Source organism: Saccopteryx bilineata, chromosome 5 (genome assembly GCF_036850765.1).
Source record: "Saccopteryx bilineata isolate mSacBil1 chromosome 5, mSacBil1_pri_phased_curated, whole genome shotgun sequence".
NCBI lineage: Eukaryota > Metazoa > Chordata > Mammalia > Chiroptera > Emballonuridae > Saccopteryx > Saccopteryx bilineata.
Window position 1 is genome coordinate 138,382,319 of NC_089494.1, and position 18,925 is coordinate 138,401,243.

The 18,925-nt window shown below is 40.0% G+C and overlaps 1 protein-coding gene across 1 annotated transcript in view; it reads right to left on the bottom strand.

Annotated features, from left to right (window-relative positions):
• Nucleotides 1-18,925, bottom strand: part of MYO3A (myosin IIIA) — a 240,824-nt gene that overhangs the window by 65,947 nt on the left and 155,952 nt on the right. The window contains exons 22-26 of the mRNA XM_066279445.1: nt 17,727-17,815; nt 15,417-15,546; nt 8,270-8,349; nt 7,733-7,810; nt 4,454-4,659 (exon numbers count right to left, since the gene is read on the bottom strand). Coding sequence (XP_066135542.1) covers nt 4,454-4,659; nt 7,733-7,810; nt 8,270-8,349; nt 15,417-15,546; nt 17,727-17,815 — 583 coding nt within the window. The remainder of the gene's footprint in view (nt 1-4,453; nt 4,660-7,732; nt 7,811-8,269; nt 8,350-15,416; nt 15,547-17,726; nt 17,816-18,925) is intronic.

Sequence of the window (18,925 nt, forward strand, 5' to 3'; positions counted from 1 at the left end):
CCAAATAAGCAACTTCTAACTACAACGTCATCAAGAAAAATAGGCTGAGTTCTCCTTATGGTCCATATTGTAAAACCATGGATAATTTTGAAAGTACAAATTTAGTCTGGCATTCAAGGCCATAATTTTAACCTGATTGGTTTTCCATCTTATCCCATACTATTCTCTGTTACTTCTGTCCTTTTACTCATACCCCCTCTGCCATCCGTCTCATCCAAACCCCTCTAGCTGTGGTACACCCACTTGTGCCCTGAGAAAGCACCTTCCTGCCTTTTCCACAAGCCACGCCTCCCATGAGGTTCCAGTGTGAGTCCCCCTTCTGGGTGCTCTCTTAGTCTCCTCCTGGGTATACTCTTTCTCTCCCCTGACTTCTTACACTGTGTGTACGATTGCTTTGGATCCTAGTAGTTATTACCTTGCACTGCTGATTGACTTTCTATGTCTATGGCTCTGATCATTTTAACGGGATTGCTAATTCTTTAAGGTCAAACCTGTACATTAAAGTTTTAAAATTCTGTGTTTCCTACAGTAACTAGCATGGTGCCTTGTACATTAAAAAAGTCGCTAAGGGAGAGAGAGAGATAAAGAAAATGAAGGAGGGCAGGAGCAGGAAGTATCAACTCCCACATGTGCCTTGACCAGGCAAGCTCAGGGTTTCAAACTGGCGACCGCAGCATTCCAGGTTTACGCTTTAACCACTGCGCCACCACAGGTCAGGCTAGACATTTCTCATAGCAATTTTTTTTTAGATATATCTTCTCAGACAAGGGAAATAAGAGAAATGATAAACAAATAGGACTATATCAAACTAAAAAGTATTTGCACAACTAAGAAATTCATCAACAAAATGAAAAGACTACCCACTCTATGGGAGAACATATTAACTGATACATCTGATAAAGTGTTAACAACCAAATTTTATAAAGAACTTCTAATACTCAACACCAATAAATAAATAAATAAATAACTCAATTTAAAAATGAGCAAAGGACCTGAATAGACATTTTTCTAAAGAGGACATACAAATGGCTAATAGACGTATGGAAAGATGCTCAATGTCACTGACCATCAAAGAAATGCAAATTAAAATCACAATGAGGTATCACCTCACAACTGTCAGAATGGCTTTCATCAATAAATCAGGTGTGGAGAAAAGGGAACCCTCATGCACTGTTGGTGGGGATGCAGACTGGTGCAGCCACTGTGGAAAGCAGAAAGGAGTTATCTCAACAAATTCAAAATAAAAATGCTTTTTGAACCTGTGTTCCTACTTCTTGGGATATAGTCTAAGAATTCCAAACTGGTAATTCAATAGAAGATATGCACCCCTATATTTACTGCAGCATTGTTTACAGTAGCCAAGATCGGGAAACAGCCGAGTGTCCGTCAGTGGGTGAGAGGATTAAAAAGCAGTGGTGCATATACACAATGGAATACTACACGAACATAAGGAAGGAAATCTTCCGTTTTGGCACAGCATGGCTGGGCCTGGAGGAGATCATCATGCTAAGTGAAATAAGACAGTCAGAGAAAGATGAGTCCCATATGGTTTCACTCATATATGGAATCTAATGAACAAAATAAAGTAGCAAGCAAAATGGACACAGACTCATAAGTAGAGAGCAGGCTGACAGTTTTTGGATGTTGGGAGTTGGGTGAGAAAGTAGGAGGAGGGATAGAGCAAAATAGGATAAAAAAAAACACACAACATCATTGACAGGGACAACTGCGTGGTGATTGCCAGGGGCAGGGAGATGGATTTCCAGGAAAACTAGACAAAATAATACTTGTAAAGCTCTGATGAGCAAGTCTACATATGGTCAGAATTCAATAAATGTTGACTGCTTATATTACAAAAAAAAGTGGCTAAAATATAAGGATACTTATATTAATGTTATATTGAGTACATTATGTTATATTAAGGGAAGTGGTTACTGGGGGAGGGGTGGGGCAGTGGAGTAAAGAGGGACAAATACACAGTAACAGAAAAAGATTTGACTTTGGGTGATGGGCACACAACACAATCAACACTTCAAATTTTTAAAATGGAAAAAACTATCATATTAATGTTACTTATATTAATATTTAAGCAAGTTAAAGATCTGCTCTTAAAAAATAAAAAGTATAATAAAGTCAAACTTTGACTTAAAATCTGAAACGCCTTTCCATCAAGTCCTTTTCGATACCTCATTCATGAGCAGAATGGAGATGTTTCCTGTTGACCAATAAGAAATTACAATATTTTTTATTTCTTAGTTTTGGATGTAAAATTGGGTCTGCTCTGTGAGAAGCAGTCAGTGGTTAGATGCTGGCTGTACTTTTGAACTCTACAACTTAAAGTTTTAAAGTCTGTCTGGAAATACTAGAAAGAATTTGTCAATATGAAAGTCACCACGTTTATGTAAATTTGCACTCCATCATAACAGAATGGTAGGATTCTCCTTCCAGGTGCTCCAAATGAATGCCTTACTTTTCTTTAGAGACCTAGGTTTCTAAAGAAAAAATAGGAACTACCATGAATTACTAAAAATATGAAAATTTGTCAAAAGGGTTAGAATTCTCATTTAATTTAGTAAGGATATAGGTTACCCCAAGTAAAAGAATGCTTGACACAAGACAAGCCATGTTTTCCTTTTTTTGGGGGGGGGCAGTGTGAAGGGATTAGAAATCACAGTTCCCTGTGCAATCACCAAACTTTGTTTTGTTCTTTTTTTTTGACAGAGACAGAGAGAGAGTCAGAGAGAGGGACAGATAGGGACAGACAGGCAGGGAGAGAGATGAGAAGCATCAATTCTTCATTGCAGTACCTTAGTTGTTCATTGATTGCTTTCTCATATGTGCCTTGACCAGGGGGCTACAGCGGAGCGAATGACCCCTTACTCAAGCCAGAGACCTTGGGCTTAAGCCAGTAGTGACCTTAGGCTTTAAGCCAGCAACCTTTGGGCTCAAGCCAGCGACCTCAGGATTTTGAACCTGGGTCCTCTGTGTCCCAGTCTGAGGCTCTATCCACTGTACCACTGTTTGGTCAGGCTGGTTTGTTCTTAATGATAATTGATAAACTCTGAAAAAAGCCAGAGAATGTAACAGAGAATTCCTCAAATGCCACGTTTTACCTAATTACTGTAATAAGTTTCACTCTGAAAACTGAAACTTGAAGTTTAATGGCTAATACAAATCTTAGAATTGATACATGTCAAAAACACGAGCATTTAAAATATTAAATATATGTATATGGTACTAAATCTCCGTATTACCATTAATGTATTTACTTAATAAAATGTATTTAATTTATAGTTTAATTCATTTTACACTACTCTCAAATACCAGAAAGAACTCCTTATGCCCTTTCTGTCTCCTAAATCACCTTTAGAGACAGTATCTCATTTGAATCTTTCTTTTCCCCCCACAAGTCAAACTATATATTTTTTAAATTTAGAAATAAAATTTAATAGGGTGACATTGATCAATAAGAGCACACAGGTGTCAGGTGAACATCTCTATAGCATTTGAACTGTTGATTGTGTTGTGTGCCCATCACCCAAAGTCAAATCACTTGATTCTTATAACAATTCTGTCAGGTGGTCATGGGAGATTTATTAGATGAGGAAAAAGTTTTTATATGGGCCAGGGCTTCTCAACCACTGTTTTTATTTTAGGCTGGATAATCATTGCTGTGGGAGGTTGTCCTGTGCATTTTCAGATGTTTAGCAGGATCGTTGGTATCTACCCACTGTATGCTAGCAACCATTGCCCCATCCCACCAGTTGTGACAATTCAAAATGTCTCTAGACATTAACCAATGTCCTTTGAGTGCAAAATCTCCCCTTGCTGAGAATCACTGGGATAGGCCGTGGTCACACAGCAAGTGGCAGAGCTGGGGCGAGCACCGTCTAGGAGCTCAGGCCTCTCAGTCATGCTGCATGTGACACATACCTGTGGTGCCACACAGGCCTCCCAGCTGACGAGAGAAACTTCTCCAGATCCTAGCTGCCTATTCTTTCATAATCCTTAACATGAACAATATGCTTTTTTCCTAGAGCACCTAAGTGATTGTTTCCTATAATAGTTCCAAATAATTCTGATATAAACTGCACATGGAAACTTAAAAAGAAATCTATGTGGCCCTGGATGGTGGCTCAGTGGAGAGAGCATTGGCCTGGTGTACGGATGTCCCAGTTTTGATTCCCAGTCAGGGCTCCTACCATCCCTCTCCCTCTTCTCTCCTTATTGCCCTACTGCAGCTGGTGGCTAGATTGATTTGAGCATGGCCCCAGTCGCTGAGGATAGCTCTGTTGGAGTGCATCAGCTGCAGGTGCTAAAAATAGCTTGGTAGTTAAGCATCAGCCCCAGATGGGGTTGCTGAGTGGATCCTAGTCAGAGCACATGCCCTGATAGTCTGTCTCAGTATCTCCCTTCCTCTCACCTAAAAAAAAAAAAAAAGAAACCCACTTACCGTTTTATAAAGTTTGCAAAAAGAATCCGATGCGAGTACCCCAGCCTCCGAATCCTTGCTGTCTCCAGAATCCCTGTGTAGCGGAGCTGCAGCAGGACCTTCTCTTTGTCGTAGTTTCTTGCCTGACGTTCATTATTTGGTTTGATGCAACGAACAAAATGAGGTTGGCCCACCACCATTTTAGATAGCAAATCCATCAGGGAATACTATAATATGTGACAAAAATAAGTTTCCCGTGTAGCATACAAAAACTTATGAGTTTGTAGGTCATTTTATTGTAGTAAAAAAATAAATCTAAAACCTTAATGTTACACATGCTATACTGATTCACATTAAATGGAGGGAAATTTATATTAATGACAATTTTATATAGCATCTTTTAAAAGACAGATTTACTCATACACATAGACAGGCAATAACTAGGAACTTACAATAGCTATTAAAAGTTTGCTCGTAAATTTTATAGGCAACTTTAATTAATAGATAAAATTATTATTTTTTATTTATTCATTTTAGAGAGAGAGAATGAGAGAGAGAGAGAGAGAGAGAGAGAGAGAGAGAGAGAAAGGGGGGAGGAGCAGGAAGCATCAACTCTCACATGTGCCTTAACCAGACAAGTGCAGGGTTTTGAACCGGCAGCCTCAGCGTTCCAGGTCTACGCTTTATCCACTGCGCCACCACAGGTCAGGCTAAAATTATTTTTGATAGTTTCTGAGTAATTACCGTACTTCTCAATACATGATTGAGAGGCCTGAGCTCCTAGACGGTGCTCGCCCCAGCTCTGCCACTTGCTGTGTGACCACAGCCTATCCCAGTGATTCTCAGCAAGGGGAGATTTTGCACTCAAAAAGTATATGACACTTTTTTTTTTTTAATTCGGGGGTCTAAAAACTGGATGTGTCTTACACAGTGGTTGTGGCATTTCAAATGCCATAGATGGAACTCAGGATGAGGCAATATATGAAGACAGTGATTCATCATCAGGCACAGATGAGGACAAGCTCATGGATGGGAGTTTTGACAGTGATGAGTTGTATAAATTTTATGATGAATAAAACTTGACTTTAATAACTTTATGTGTAATGCATTTTTTCCCCAAATTTTGGGCCCCCAAATTAAGGTGCGTCATATATATGAAAACATTTTATACACAAGAAATATAGTATATCCTCTCAGGGAAGCTTGCCAAATTACAGCATTTAGGCACACAGTCTAGTTTTCTGCTTATACTACGAATTTCCTTATCTAGCTCTTTTCTGGAAAGAATGAAAGTAAACACTTTAATCTCTGTCAGAATTATCTCTTAATTTAAAATAAGGATTCAGAAGTTAATGTAGATTATTATATAGGTCAGAGTTATACAAATAACTGCCGGTTGGTTCAGTGGTAGAGCGTCGGCCTGGCATGTGGACGTTCTGGTTTCGACTCCCAGTCAGGGCACACAGGAGAAGCAACCATCTGCTTCTCCACTTTCTCTTTCTCTCCCCCCTCCTGCGGCCATGGCTTGACTGGAGTGAGTTCGCCCTGGGCACTGAGGGTCACTCCATGACCTCTGGCTCAGGCAGAACTCTGTTGCTGAGCAACAGAGCAACACCTCAGATGGGCGGAGCATCGTCTCCTAGTGAGCTTGCCAGGTGGATCCTAGTCGGGGGCACGCAGATGGGATTCTGTCTCTCTGCCTCCCCTCCTCTCACTGAATAAAACAAATAAATAAATAAACAAATCCATTTCATTTTTTTTAACATACAATATGCCAGACATTGTACTCGATGTTTAATTTTAATCCTCAAAATAACCATGTACAGTCAATGAGACTGCCATTTTACAGACAATGGGAAGTTCAGAGTGCTCAACCTATGACCTCTGACAAATGGTGAAACAAGGATTCAAACCCAAGTGGAAAGTCAAAATCTTTATAATGTCCAAGGTCCTGCATTTGCACCTTTCCTCACCCCTTACATCTTGAATCTCATTTTTTATTATCTTTCTCTCTTACTCTCCTCCAACCCTGCAAGCCTGCTCCTACCTCAATGCCTTTGCACTGGCTGTTCCTTCATTTCTGCATAGCTCGTTTCTAACCTTCTCACATCTTGACTCAAATGTCACTAAGTGAGGCTTCTCTAGATCACAACCCACTCCCCACTCCCAGTTTTTCTTGCCCTGCTGTTTCCTTTTCCCATAGCATTTTGCAGCCTCTATTGTTATCTTTATTGTGTGCTCCCTTGCTAGACTGTATGCTCCAGTAAGACATAGAGTTTTGTCTGTTTTCTTCTTCAGGGCTTCCTCAGTAATCATTTAAGTAATCTAGTCTGCTCTAGTTTGATAATTTTTTTGTTTAAAAATTTTTTTTAAATCACACAGGTGGGAAGACTCTCTTATGCAGCAATACCTTATTAAAACAGCAGCCGATATTCTAAGCATAAATAATTAGTAGCCAATTAACTAAGGATATAACATATTAGGATAATCATGGTTTCAGTAAAAGTGGACTCCCAGAAAACCAGCACCAGGATTACAAATTGTTGGCCAGGTGATGAACATGTGGACGTCGGTAGCTGTTGAAGACTGGCTCTCTTGCAGTGTTGGAAATACAGAAGTCCCCAGCTGAACCGCCCGCTGGGACTGAGTAACTGATGCAGCGTGAGATCTGCATGGCTTCCTCTGGGGCCCTGAGACTCAGATGTGATCTTCTTCAAAGGGCTGGGTCTGCTATTTTGGAGCCCTTTTCATTATGTTTATCAGTGAGTCATCATTCCTTTAGTCATACAAACATCTGCCAGGCCTCGAAGAGCCATACACCTATCTTTGGCAAGCTGAGCACAGCTCACTGCAATTTAGGCATTGGTTTTTCTTAGGGACCAAGATAGTGTTACGCTATGTCCATTCTTTTGAGGTTTTCAGCTCATCTGTATGTAGCAAGATACAGAATGGGCATGGGTACTCAACCTTGTCCCATCTGTCTATCCCCACATTATTCAGGAGTGGGAAGGAGCAAAGATGGTTATCACAGCATCTGATGAAAATACATTTTGCTCTATGGACAAATTTTAACCCAGGTAAAGATTTCCATTAAGATGGACCTAGCATACCACCATTTTACAGATTTTTGACAGCATACTCTACTTAACTTCTTGTATCTAACAAATAGTAGTTGAAATGCAGAAAAAAAACTTTTTTGCTAATAGTACTACTCTGAGATGTTACTAGTTTTTGACCTGTCACTCTCATTTAGAATAAATACCATCCTTTAGCACAACATATCATAATTTAATATCTTACTCTAAAATATGAAGCAACTGTTTGTGTCTTCATGTTGGTCGTCTCTCTGGCGTGACGCGTGGTTTCTCCGGGTTCACCCTGAGGAGACCAAGGGAGACAGTGGTGCTTCAGCACCGATCGCGCCCTGTGATCTACAGGGAGCGTGGGGGACTTCCTCCAGCGTCTCACAGGCTATGAACTCACATATACAAAACAGCAAACGGTCACTGATATTTTTATTTTAAGGTAATTATTCAAAGCCTCATTGGAATGTGACCTGGTTGTGCAAAGAATGCGAGTATCTCTGACCTTATACATTTTTAGTTGGTCTGAGTGTAACATTCAAACTAAGCTGTAAATGAAGAGTCAAGAATATATCAAAAATCCATGACTATTTAGTGTCCTATGGTAATGTGAACATAACATAAATATCTGTTTAAGCAGGAAACAGGAGTAAAGGGAGAAAAATGAAGGAAAATACTTTTAGGAGCACACCAATATTGTCATTGTAAAGGTTAGAGGCTTAGATCCACTGCCATGAAAAATGCATTTTCTTACCTTTGTCAGGTTGATTGATTTTTCTGAAGTTCTCAGTTGATAGTTTATGATATTTTTAGTTTTAGAATGTGGCAGGTTACCTATTGGAATTTAGATAAAATTAACATACCTTTTAGAACCCTTGGTAGCTAGAAGGATTTCCTCATTTATTTAAATATTAAAATGAGCATTGTTGATCCCACAGTATTCAGATTTACATGCTTGGATAACTATTTATTGAGAAACTTAGAGATAAAATAATATGTGAAAATTTATACCAAAATTTTAACTCAGAAAAACAATCCAGCTTGGAGAATAGAAAGATATAGGTCAATGTTGGATTTCCTTTTAATTGCTACAAGTTATGGAGTGTTTATAATAGAAAAAGCAATTTTATTTTGTGTATGTGTGTTAAATGGCATCTGGGATTTTTTTTAACATAAAGTTAAGCTTTACAACAGGCCTTAAAAATCACATGGATCATTCATTCATATGAAGCAATTTAAGTGAGACAAGTGTTGCTGAAAACACTGGACAATTTCAACCTAACGTTCAGAAATGTGTGCCTGGTGCAAGGGCTGTATAAATGTTCACAACTCCAGGTTGTGACAAAAGGACAGTGTGATGAAAAATTACTGATCTTGGAAGCCAGGAAGATCTGGGCTTGAATACCCGCTGCGGTACTTAAGTTGTATTACCAATGGGTCTTTTACTTAAGTCTCTGAACTTGGACTCTGGATCCATAAAATGGAGATGGTGATGCCTACCTCATAGAATTTTGATGAAATGTGATAGTTTGGCTGTCACCCGTTAGGTGCCTGGAAATGTTAGTTCACTTTCACTCCTCTCCCATCCACCTACCAAGCACAATAAACCAACCACTGGAGACAGCATAGGTAACGGATTGAAGAACCTGAATTTTTCTACCTAATTCTGTGAGGTAACAATGGAAAAGCTGTTCAACCTTTCCAAGTCTCAGTGTCTCACCTGTGAAAGCTGTTCCTTCTCAGAGTATTGTTATTAGGGATAAATGAAAGTACTTGGCATAGTGCAATTTTTATTTATTTTTAAAATTTATTTATTGATTTTGGAAAGAGAGGAATAGAGAGAGACACAGAAGTGTCAACCTATTCCTATAAGTGCCCTGACCAGGGATCAAACCAGCAACCTTTGCATATCGGGACAACGCTCTAACCAACAGAGCTATCTAGCTAGGGCTGCATAGTGGAGTTTTTAAACCAATTTATCTGTTATTGTTGTTATTACTATATGTTTGCACATGTAAGTGAGTATACATGTGCAAACATATACAGCTTCAAGGTTCTAAGTTCCTGAAACACCTTTTGACTATGAAGTTCTCTTAAACCAGAGAACTGTTCTGCTGATAGTCAGGAGGCATAATGTAGTATTGAGAACTTGGTTGCCTATTTTATAAGGGTGAAAAGCATGAAGTAGAGGCATAGATGCTGTAAGTGAAAACAGAAAGAGATAATTATTAAAATCAAAACTGAAGACTTTTGCTTCTGGGCAAGATAAAGTGACACAGGCTGGATGGACTGAAACAACTACAAAACCATACAGATTATATGGAACAACTTTTCCCTTTACATTTATTTTGGTGAGGTAAAACACACATAACATAACATTCAGCTTCTTAATCATTTTAAATTGTACAGTTCTGTGGTATTACATACATCCATAATGTTCTGCAACCAACACTGCCATCCATCTCTATAGCTCTTCTCACGTCCTACCACTGAAACTCCAGACCTATTAAATAATAATTCCCTATTCTCACATCCCTCCCATCCCCTGACAACTGCAATTCCGTCTCTATGAGTTTGTCTCACACAAGTGGGATCCTACAGTATTTTTCTAGGAGAAAGAGTCGTTACACATTGTGAACCAAGCAGTACAGGACAGTGATCCCTGACAGAGGGGAAATAAATGAAGTGAGCTCTACGATTTCTCCAGCTTTCTCTGCCTGAAGAGGCTTTAAGCTGAAATGGAGAGAGAGAAACCTAGGCAAAGCCTGGGCAAAAGAACAGATGCAACCAGTAGAAAACAAGTAAGACGGTAATGTCAATCCAAACACATCATTAATCACATTAAATGTAAATAGTTCAATTATCACAATTAAAAGGCAGAGATTTTCAGATTGGATTTTAAAAAGCAAGGCCCAAACTATATGTAGTCTACAAAAACTCACTTCTTTATTATATGCGGCTTAAGTGTCTGTTTGTCGCCGATAGCTTATTGGTTGCTTGCGTAACTGTACTAGCCAATGGGGTGAAGTTGCCATGGCTGAACGCAAATTGAGCGGGTCAGGGGGAAGGTGAACATTTGTTTGCATTGGCAATCATCTGTGTTACATTAAAACTACGTCTTAACGTAATTTCTTTTAAGAATGCCTCCTAGAAAATACAGCACTGAAGAGGAGAGAAAAGGAGCTAAAGCTGCACAAAAACGGCTTTCTCGACAAAAAGAAACCACTGAGCAGAGAAAGACAAGGCTTGCTTCAGTCGCAGAGCAAATGCGTCTTTCTCAGCAAAATGAGACTAATGAGCATAGAGAAACAAGGCTTGCCTCAGATGCAAGACAAAACAGCCTGTCTTGACAAAATGAGTCCCTTGAACAAAGGCAGGAGAGAAATGCAAAAAAAACGACAGAGTAATGCTGACCGAAATGCAAAAAGGATTAAAACAGTTTCAAATGGAGAAACTTTAATTTTTGAGCATTCCTCTGGTGACATGAATATCAAATGTGAACACTGTCAGTCCTTAAACTTCAAGTTAGAAACTAATCGATTTGACCGTGGCAAGAAAGGATTTTCTCAATGTTGGCATTTTTTTTACCTTAGCCTTCATTTGGACACGGTCAACTTTATGTTGCCTGTTCAAGAGTTCGTGAAAGAATGGACGTAAAATTAAAAATAATTGGTGGTCCTCTGAAGGCGAGCTTAAAAATGATGGAAAGATCTACACAAGAAATGTTGTGTACAAGGCCCTGGCCAGTTGGCTCAGCGGTAGAGCGTCGGCCTGGCGTGCGGGCGACCCAGGTTCGTTTCCCGGCCAGGGCACATAGGAGAAGCACCCATTTGCTTCTCCACCCCTGCCCCCCCTCCTTCCTCTCTGTCTCTCTCTTCCCCTCCCAAGGCTCCATTGGAGCAAAGATGGCCCGGGCGCTGGGGATGGCTCCTTGGCTGCTGCCCCAGGCGCTAGAGTGGCTCTGGTCTCCGCAGAGCGACGCCCCGGAGGGGCAGAGCATCGCCCCCCGGTGGGCAGAGCGTCGCCCCTGGTGGGCGTGCCGGGTGGATCCCGGTCGGGCGCATGCGGGAGTCTGTCTGTCTCTCCCCGTTTCCAGCTTCAGAAAAAAATAAAAAAAAAAAAAAAAAAAAAAAAAAAAGAAATGTTGTGTACAAAGAGATCTTTGACATGTGAATTAACATTTTATTATTTAAATCACCTTTATTTATTGAGCTAGCAGTGGCTCTTAAGAAATGTACCGCCAGTGGTTTCCTTCATTGCACTCTACTTTAAGCAATTAAGCAAGTAGAAGGGAGAAACCCCATGGGGCACTAAGCAAAGGGGCGTCCTCACCGCCTGCCCTGGGTAATTCAGTTTGAATTAGCAGACACCTTTGCACAAATCATTTTAATTACAATTTATAATATCTAGAACAGCGGTCATTTCGTATGACTGCCAGGCTTTCTAGTTAAATATAAACACAAAGTCTGATCTGTGGTGGTGCAGTGGATAAAGCATTGCACTGGAATGCTGAGGTCACCAGTTTGAAACCCTGGGCTTGTCTGGTTAAGGCACAAATCACAAATGGGAGTTGATGCTTCCATCTCCTCCCACTCTTCTCTCTCTCTGTTTCTCTCTCACACTCTCTCTGTTCTAATACAAATAAAGTCTTAAAAAATATGAACACAAAAATATGTTGAAATTAAAAGTATGAAAAATGCGGCCCTGGCCAGTTGGCTCAGTGGTAGAGTGTCGGCCTGGTGTGCAGGAGTCCCGGGTGCAATTCCCGGCCAGGGCACACCAGAGAAGCGCCCATCTGCTTCTCCACCCCTCCCCCTCTCTTTCCTCTCTGTCTCTCTCTTCCCCTCCCGCAGCCAAGGCTTCATTGGAGCAAAGTTGGCCCGGGTGCTGAGGATGGCTCTATGGCCTCTGCCTCAGGTGCTAGAATGGCTCTGGTTGCAACAGAGTGACACCCCAGATGGGCAGAGCATCACCCCCTGGTGGGCATGCCGGGTGGATCCTTGTCGGGCGCATGCGGGAGTTTGTCTGACTGAGTCCCTGTTTCCAACTTCAGAAAAATTAAAAAAAAAAAAGTATGAAAAATGCCATTCAACCACTAATCATAAGAAAGCTGAAGTCTACAAATCATTATCATACAAGGCAGATTTCAGAACAAAAAATATTACCCCGGATAAAAGAGAGTCACTTATTAATAATAAAGGGGTCTATTCATCAAGAAGATAAAACAATTCTAAATTTTTATGCACTCTCTTAGAGACCTTAAAAATATATGAAGCAAAAACCTGATTTAAATGAAAAAAAAAATCAATAAATTGACAAAGTCAGATATATCAAGATCCTTCTCTCAGTAACTGATAGAACCAGGAGAAAACCAGTAAGAATACAGAAGACTTAACCAATAGTATCAAACAAGTTGACCTAATTGATATTTATAATATAGAACATACCACCTAACAACAGTAGAATATACATTATTTTCAAGTGCAACATAAACCAAGATAGACCATATCCTGGGCCATGAAAAATGTTTCAATAAAGTTAAATGGATTAAATCATACAAAATATGCTTTTTGAGCATTATAGAATTAAATTAGAAGTCCATAACAAAAATATATCTGGAAAACTCCAAGATATTTAGAAATTAAATATAAGACTTATAAATAACCCGTTTAAGTGCCTGTATTAGAAAAGAAGAAATATTTTCTTAAATCATGGAAGCTTTCACCTTAGAAGTTAGAAAAAAGACAAAATACCTAAAGTAAACAGAAGAAAGGAGGCAATAAACTTAAAAGCAAAACAAACAAACAAAAACAACAAACACTGAGAAATAGCAAAACCTAGAAGGTCAATGAAACCATAAGCTGGTACTTTGAGAATATCAATAAAATTGATGTCGCTTTCAAGATTTTTAATAAAGTTACTATAGTCAAGAAGTGTAGTACTTGCAGAAAGATAGACAAATATCAATAAAACATTGTAGAGAGCCTAGATATAGATCTAGACATATAGAGTCAATTGATTTTCAACAAGAGTGCAAAAGGAATTCAATGAGGAAAGAACATCTCTTCAACAGATGCTAGAACAGCTGATTAGAGGCAGGGAGAAGGAGGGGAAGGATTACAATGGGTAATGAGGAAATATCATTTGGGGGTAATGAACAGATTCATTATTAATTGTGGTGATAGTTTAACAGTGTTTATGTACGTAAAGAAGTCATAAAATTTTACTGCCTAATCAGTGGTGGCGTAGTGGATAAAGCGTCAACCTGCAATGCTGAGGTTGCTGGTTTGAAACCCTGGACTTGCCCGGTTAGGGCACATATGGGAGTTGAGGCTTCCTGCTGCTCCTCCCTTCTCTTTCTCTCTTTTTCTCCCCTCTCCCCTCACTAAAAAAAAAAAAAAAGTCATCAAATTTCACTATCTAAATGTATGTTATGTCAGTTATACCTCAATAAAACTACAAAAATGCAGAGAACAATTTTAAACTCCAATAAAGAAAAACAACCCCAGGCCCTGGCCGGTTGGCTCAGCGGTAGAGCGTCGGCCTAGCGTGCGGAGGACCCCGGTTCGATTCCCGGCCAGGGCACACAGGAGAAGCGCCCATTTGCTTCTCCACTCCTCCGCCATGCTTTCCCTCTCTGTCTCTCTCTTCCCGCCGTGCTTTCCCTCTCTGTCTCTCTCTTCCCCTCCCGCAGCTAAGGCTCCATTGGAGCAAAGATGGCCCTTGCGCTGGGGATGGCTCTGTGGCCTCTGCCCCAGGCGCTAGAGTGGCTCTGGTCGCAACATGGCGACGCCCAGGATGGGCAGAGTGTCGCCCCTGGTGGGCGTGCCGGGTGGATCCCGGTCGGGTGCATGCGGGAGTCTATCTGACTGTCTCTCCCTGTTTCCAGCTTCAGAAAAATGAAAAAAAAAAAAAAAAAGAAAAACAACCCCAAACTACATTTTTTTCTACTTAAAAGCAAATCTAAGAATGTATATAGCTGAATGGAACAAGATCATGTGAATTTTTAACCAATAAGGCAGGGTTCACTAAACCCGTAGAACCTCAAGGAACTATCCAAATGCTGCCCACTCTGAAATAGCAGGTGATGCTGAGCTCTCCGGAGGTGAGCATATTCTTCTGGTGAGTAGCTAGGACACCACCATATTTCCTTCACTTTCTTTAATGAAAACCCACCTTTTTTATGTTCCTTCAGATGATCTAGGCAGAGAACATTAATTATTGAATACCTTAAGCCCAAAACAAACCAACATGAAGAATTGAGGATTATACTCATGAAAATCACAATCAGAAACTATTTGATCAGACCCTGGCTGGGTTGCTCAGTGGATAGAGCCTCACCCCAGCAAGTGAAGATCATGGGTCATCATGGATCACCCCAGTCAGAGCACATTCCAGAAGCAATCAGTGAGTGCACAACTAAATGGAACTAAATGGAACAGTGAGTTGATGCTTCTCTCTTTCTGCGTTCCTTCCCTACTCTCTCTCTCTCTTTTTCTCTCAAATCAATGAAGAAACTGTTTGATTTGGCCTGAAAAACTTTTCATTTAAAGCAAATTGTCTTGCCTGAGCTGGTGGTGGTGCAGTGAATAGAGCATCGGACTGGGACACAGAGAACCCAGGTTCAAAACCCCAACGTCTCTAGCTTGAGCGCAGGCTCATCTGGTTTGAGCAAGGCTCACCAGCTTGAGCTCAGTCTGCTGTAACCCTCCGGTCAAGGCACATATGAGAAAGCAATCAATGAACCAACTAAGGTGCCACAATGAAGAATGGATGATGCTTTTCCATCTCTCTCCCTTCCAATCTGTCTGTCCCTCTCTCTGTCTCTTTCTGTCTCTGTCACACACACACACACACACACACACACACAAAATAAAATAAAATAAATTGTCTTGGCTTACCTGTTTTTGTCAGAGGGTGACTGACTAGTTGTCGAATTACACTGTTTTCTGATGACCTCAAAAGTAGCACTATATCAGTTGGAAGGGTGTCTCTATTTTTAGCTAAGAACCCACTTGCATTATAGAGAACCTGTTGATAAAGTATGTTATCATTATCACAACTGTACCACTGTCATCATCATCTTCATAAATAGGTATTCATGGAGGGCTCACTGTGCCGAGTGACAGGTATACAAGGATTTATACAGGCAGTCCCTTTACAACTTGGTTGGAAAAGCGAATGTCTCCAGGTTTATAGTAAACCTTGTTAGAAAAAAATCTGTCTCATTGCTTTTGTTTGGGTTGGGTTGAAATGATAAAGGAAGTTTGATTCCTACCATTTATCATGCTAGAAATCTGGTGTGTTTCTGGAAGGTTGGGTGAGGTATAAGGGCCCCTGGGCCCCTGAGTCATTCTCATTCCTGTGACAGTGGATTCACTGCAGTGAATTGGCCATTGTGTAGAGTTCTGTCTCAGTAGCACTGAGATCTAAGTTTGCTGTAGGTGTTTATGCTTCTGGCACTACTAAAATATAAGACTAAAATAAAGATCAATGTAACCCAAAGATTTCTGTAGGATGGTCCAATATGGCGGTTGTTATGGACTAAATTGCGTTCTTCTAAAATTATGTTGAATCCTTAACCTCTGACTGACTATTTGGAGAGAGGGTCTTTAAGCAGGTAATTAAAGTTGAGTGAGGTCGTGAGGATGGGGTCCTAATCCCATAGGGCTGATGTCCTTATATAATGAGGAAGATACACCAGAGATCTGTCTCTCTCTACCCCATGTGTACACAAAGAAAAGGAAGTTGTCTGTAAGCCAGGAAGAGAGGCCTCACCAGCCCTCAACCCTGCCGGCACCTTGTCTTAGACTTGAAGTCTCCAGAACTGAGAAAAAATACATTTCTGTTGTTTAAGCCACCCTAGCTGTGGTATTTTGTTATGGTGGTCCAAGCAGACTGATATTGATATTAAAAACTGGATAAAATTATCATAGACAACTATTTATAAATGTTTTAAAGGAGGTTTATTAATAAAATCAGGTGGTAAAAACCATGAGAGAGGCTACAACTATAATATTTAAGGTAGATTTTTTTTTTTGATGATGAGTATGTAGAATGCTGAGGTTTGTTGAACAGAGATCTAGTAAACTAGAGTGCTCAGGGTTCTGCTTAGTTCATCCTGTTTATGTATTTTTAATTCATTGCATTCATTCTGTAATTTATCTTTTGGTTTTGATTTTTATTTAAGTTTATTTATTTATTTTTTAAATTTTATTTATTCATTTTTTTAGAGAGGAAAGAGAAAGGGGGAGAGAGAAACAGAGAGGGAGAGAGAGGAGAGAGAGACAGAGAGAAGGTGGGGAGGAGCTGGAAGCATCAACTCCCATATGTGCCTTGACCAGGCAGGCCCAGGGTTTTGAACCGGCGACCTCAGCATTTCCAGGTCGATGCTTTATCCACTGCACCACCACAGGTCAGGCTTCATTGCATTCATTCTGTATTTTAGTATCTTTTTAGCCCTCCAATATTTATGACGTCATTGTGATAGAATGACTTATTATTCTCCACAGAAGGGAAGGAACACGGCCTCCGGGCACTGAGGTTTGCTCTGGGGTGGGAATGGGTATCTGTCAGTGCTCAAACCATTCTTCTTCTAACTGTGTATCCATCCATTCGCCAGCTTCATCAATCCAGGTTAGCTCACTTATCTGACTAAACCTACCTCCAGCCTGGCACCTCCTCCTGTTGGGAAGGAGGGAAGACAAAGGCTGTGGTGGAGAGAGACGCACCTACTGTCCAAAAAAGTCAGTTTAAAATAAAGGTTCCCAGCTATCACTAAAAGAAGGAAAAAATAGGTACCACTACCCGCCAATCTTACCCAAAGCCAAATGTTGGGATCAGAAAGGTGGACTGTTTAAGGCTTGTCTTTCTTTTCTTTCTTGTTTTTCACTTACTTAATAAAAATTCCTCTACAAAAACTACTACCTTGTGTTTGTTGAACTGAGAATTTTTTCTTTCTTTTTTTTTTTTTTTTTTTGCCTTTTCAGAATAGCTGCTAGAAGTGGATGCCCCAGAGTGGGAGTGGTGGGCAAAGAACAGGACAGACTTCAGGAGACTGGAGAGCAGAGGTAGGGCCAGGGAGGGGAGAAACAGACGGCTCTCTCATTAGAATCACCTGTAAGTATCCTGGGCCACAGCTTTCATGTCTACCACTACTATTTGACAGAAGACCAAAGAGAAACTCAGTCTTAACTGTTCAATGTTCTTACCTTTCCTGCAAAATGGTGAATTCCAAAACTAAGTTCCATTCTTTTGGGCCTCCAGAAGTACTGTGATTTCAGGTTATCTTCAAATTTTTCTATTGGAAAAAAAACACCTCCAATATCAAGCATGTAGGAGATACTAAAAAAATACAGATTGATAGAATTATCTCTCCATAAAATGGACAATGTGCAGGAAAAAAGAAAATTGTACATATCTTATGCAAGCAGACTTGGAATAGAATTATAAATGGTAAGGTAACATCCAAGATCATGAATTTTGCCATTCCATTATGATTTAGAGAAGTCATTCTCAAACCTTAACAAGTATCAGGGTCCCCTGAAACCCATTTCCAGGTCCTACTTCCAGAGTTTCTGACTCAGTAGATCTGGAATGGGATCCAAGAAGTCATAATTCTACCAAGCTCCCAGGTGATGCAAGTATTCCTTGTCTGGGGACCACATTTTGAGAACAACTGATACAGAGGAGACTGACTGATTAGAGAGGTTTCTGAAACACAGTTTGAAGCCTGAAAATCAGGTGTTGTGCCTCTCCTGTCTTTAGAGAAGTTATACGTTATTATTGGTTACATGGGAAACACAAGAGGAAAGGCTATGTTTCTGTAACAGTTTTATTACCCTCAGAGAACTTTTTACTCATGTTTTAGAGGAATATTTTAACATCAAAACCAAGGTACTCCTTTGCAACCAAAAAAAATAAAGTACCTAGGAGTAAATTTAACCAAGGAGATTAAAGACTTGTACTCGGAAAATTATAGAACATTGATAAAAGATATTAAGAAAGATACAAACAAGTGGAAGCATATACTGTGCTCATGGTTAGAAGAATAAACATCATTAAAATGTCTATATTACCCAAAGCAATTTATAAATTCAATGCAATACCAATTAAAATATCAATGACATACTTCAATGATATAGAACACATATTCTAAAAATTTATATGGAACCAAAAAAGAACATGAATAGCCTCAGCAATCTTGAAAAGGAAGAATAAAGTGGGAGGTATCACACTTCCTGATATCAAGTTATACCACAAGGCCATTGTACTCAAAACAGCTTGGTACTGGCATAAGAACAGGCATATAGATCAATGGAACAGAACAGAGAACCCAGAAATAAACCCACACAATTGATATTTGACAAAGGAGGTAAGAGCATACAATGGAGTAAAGATAGTCTCTTTA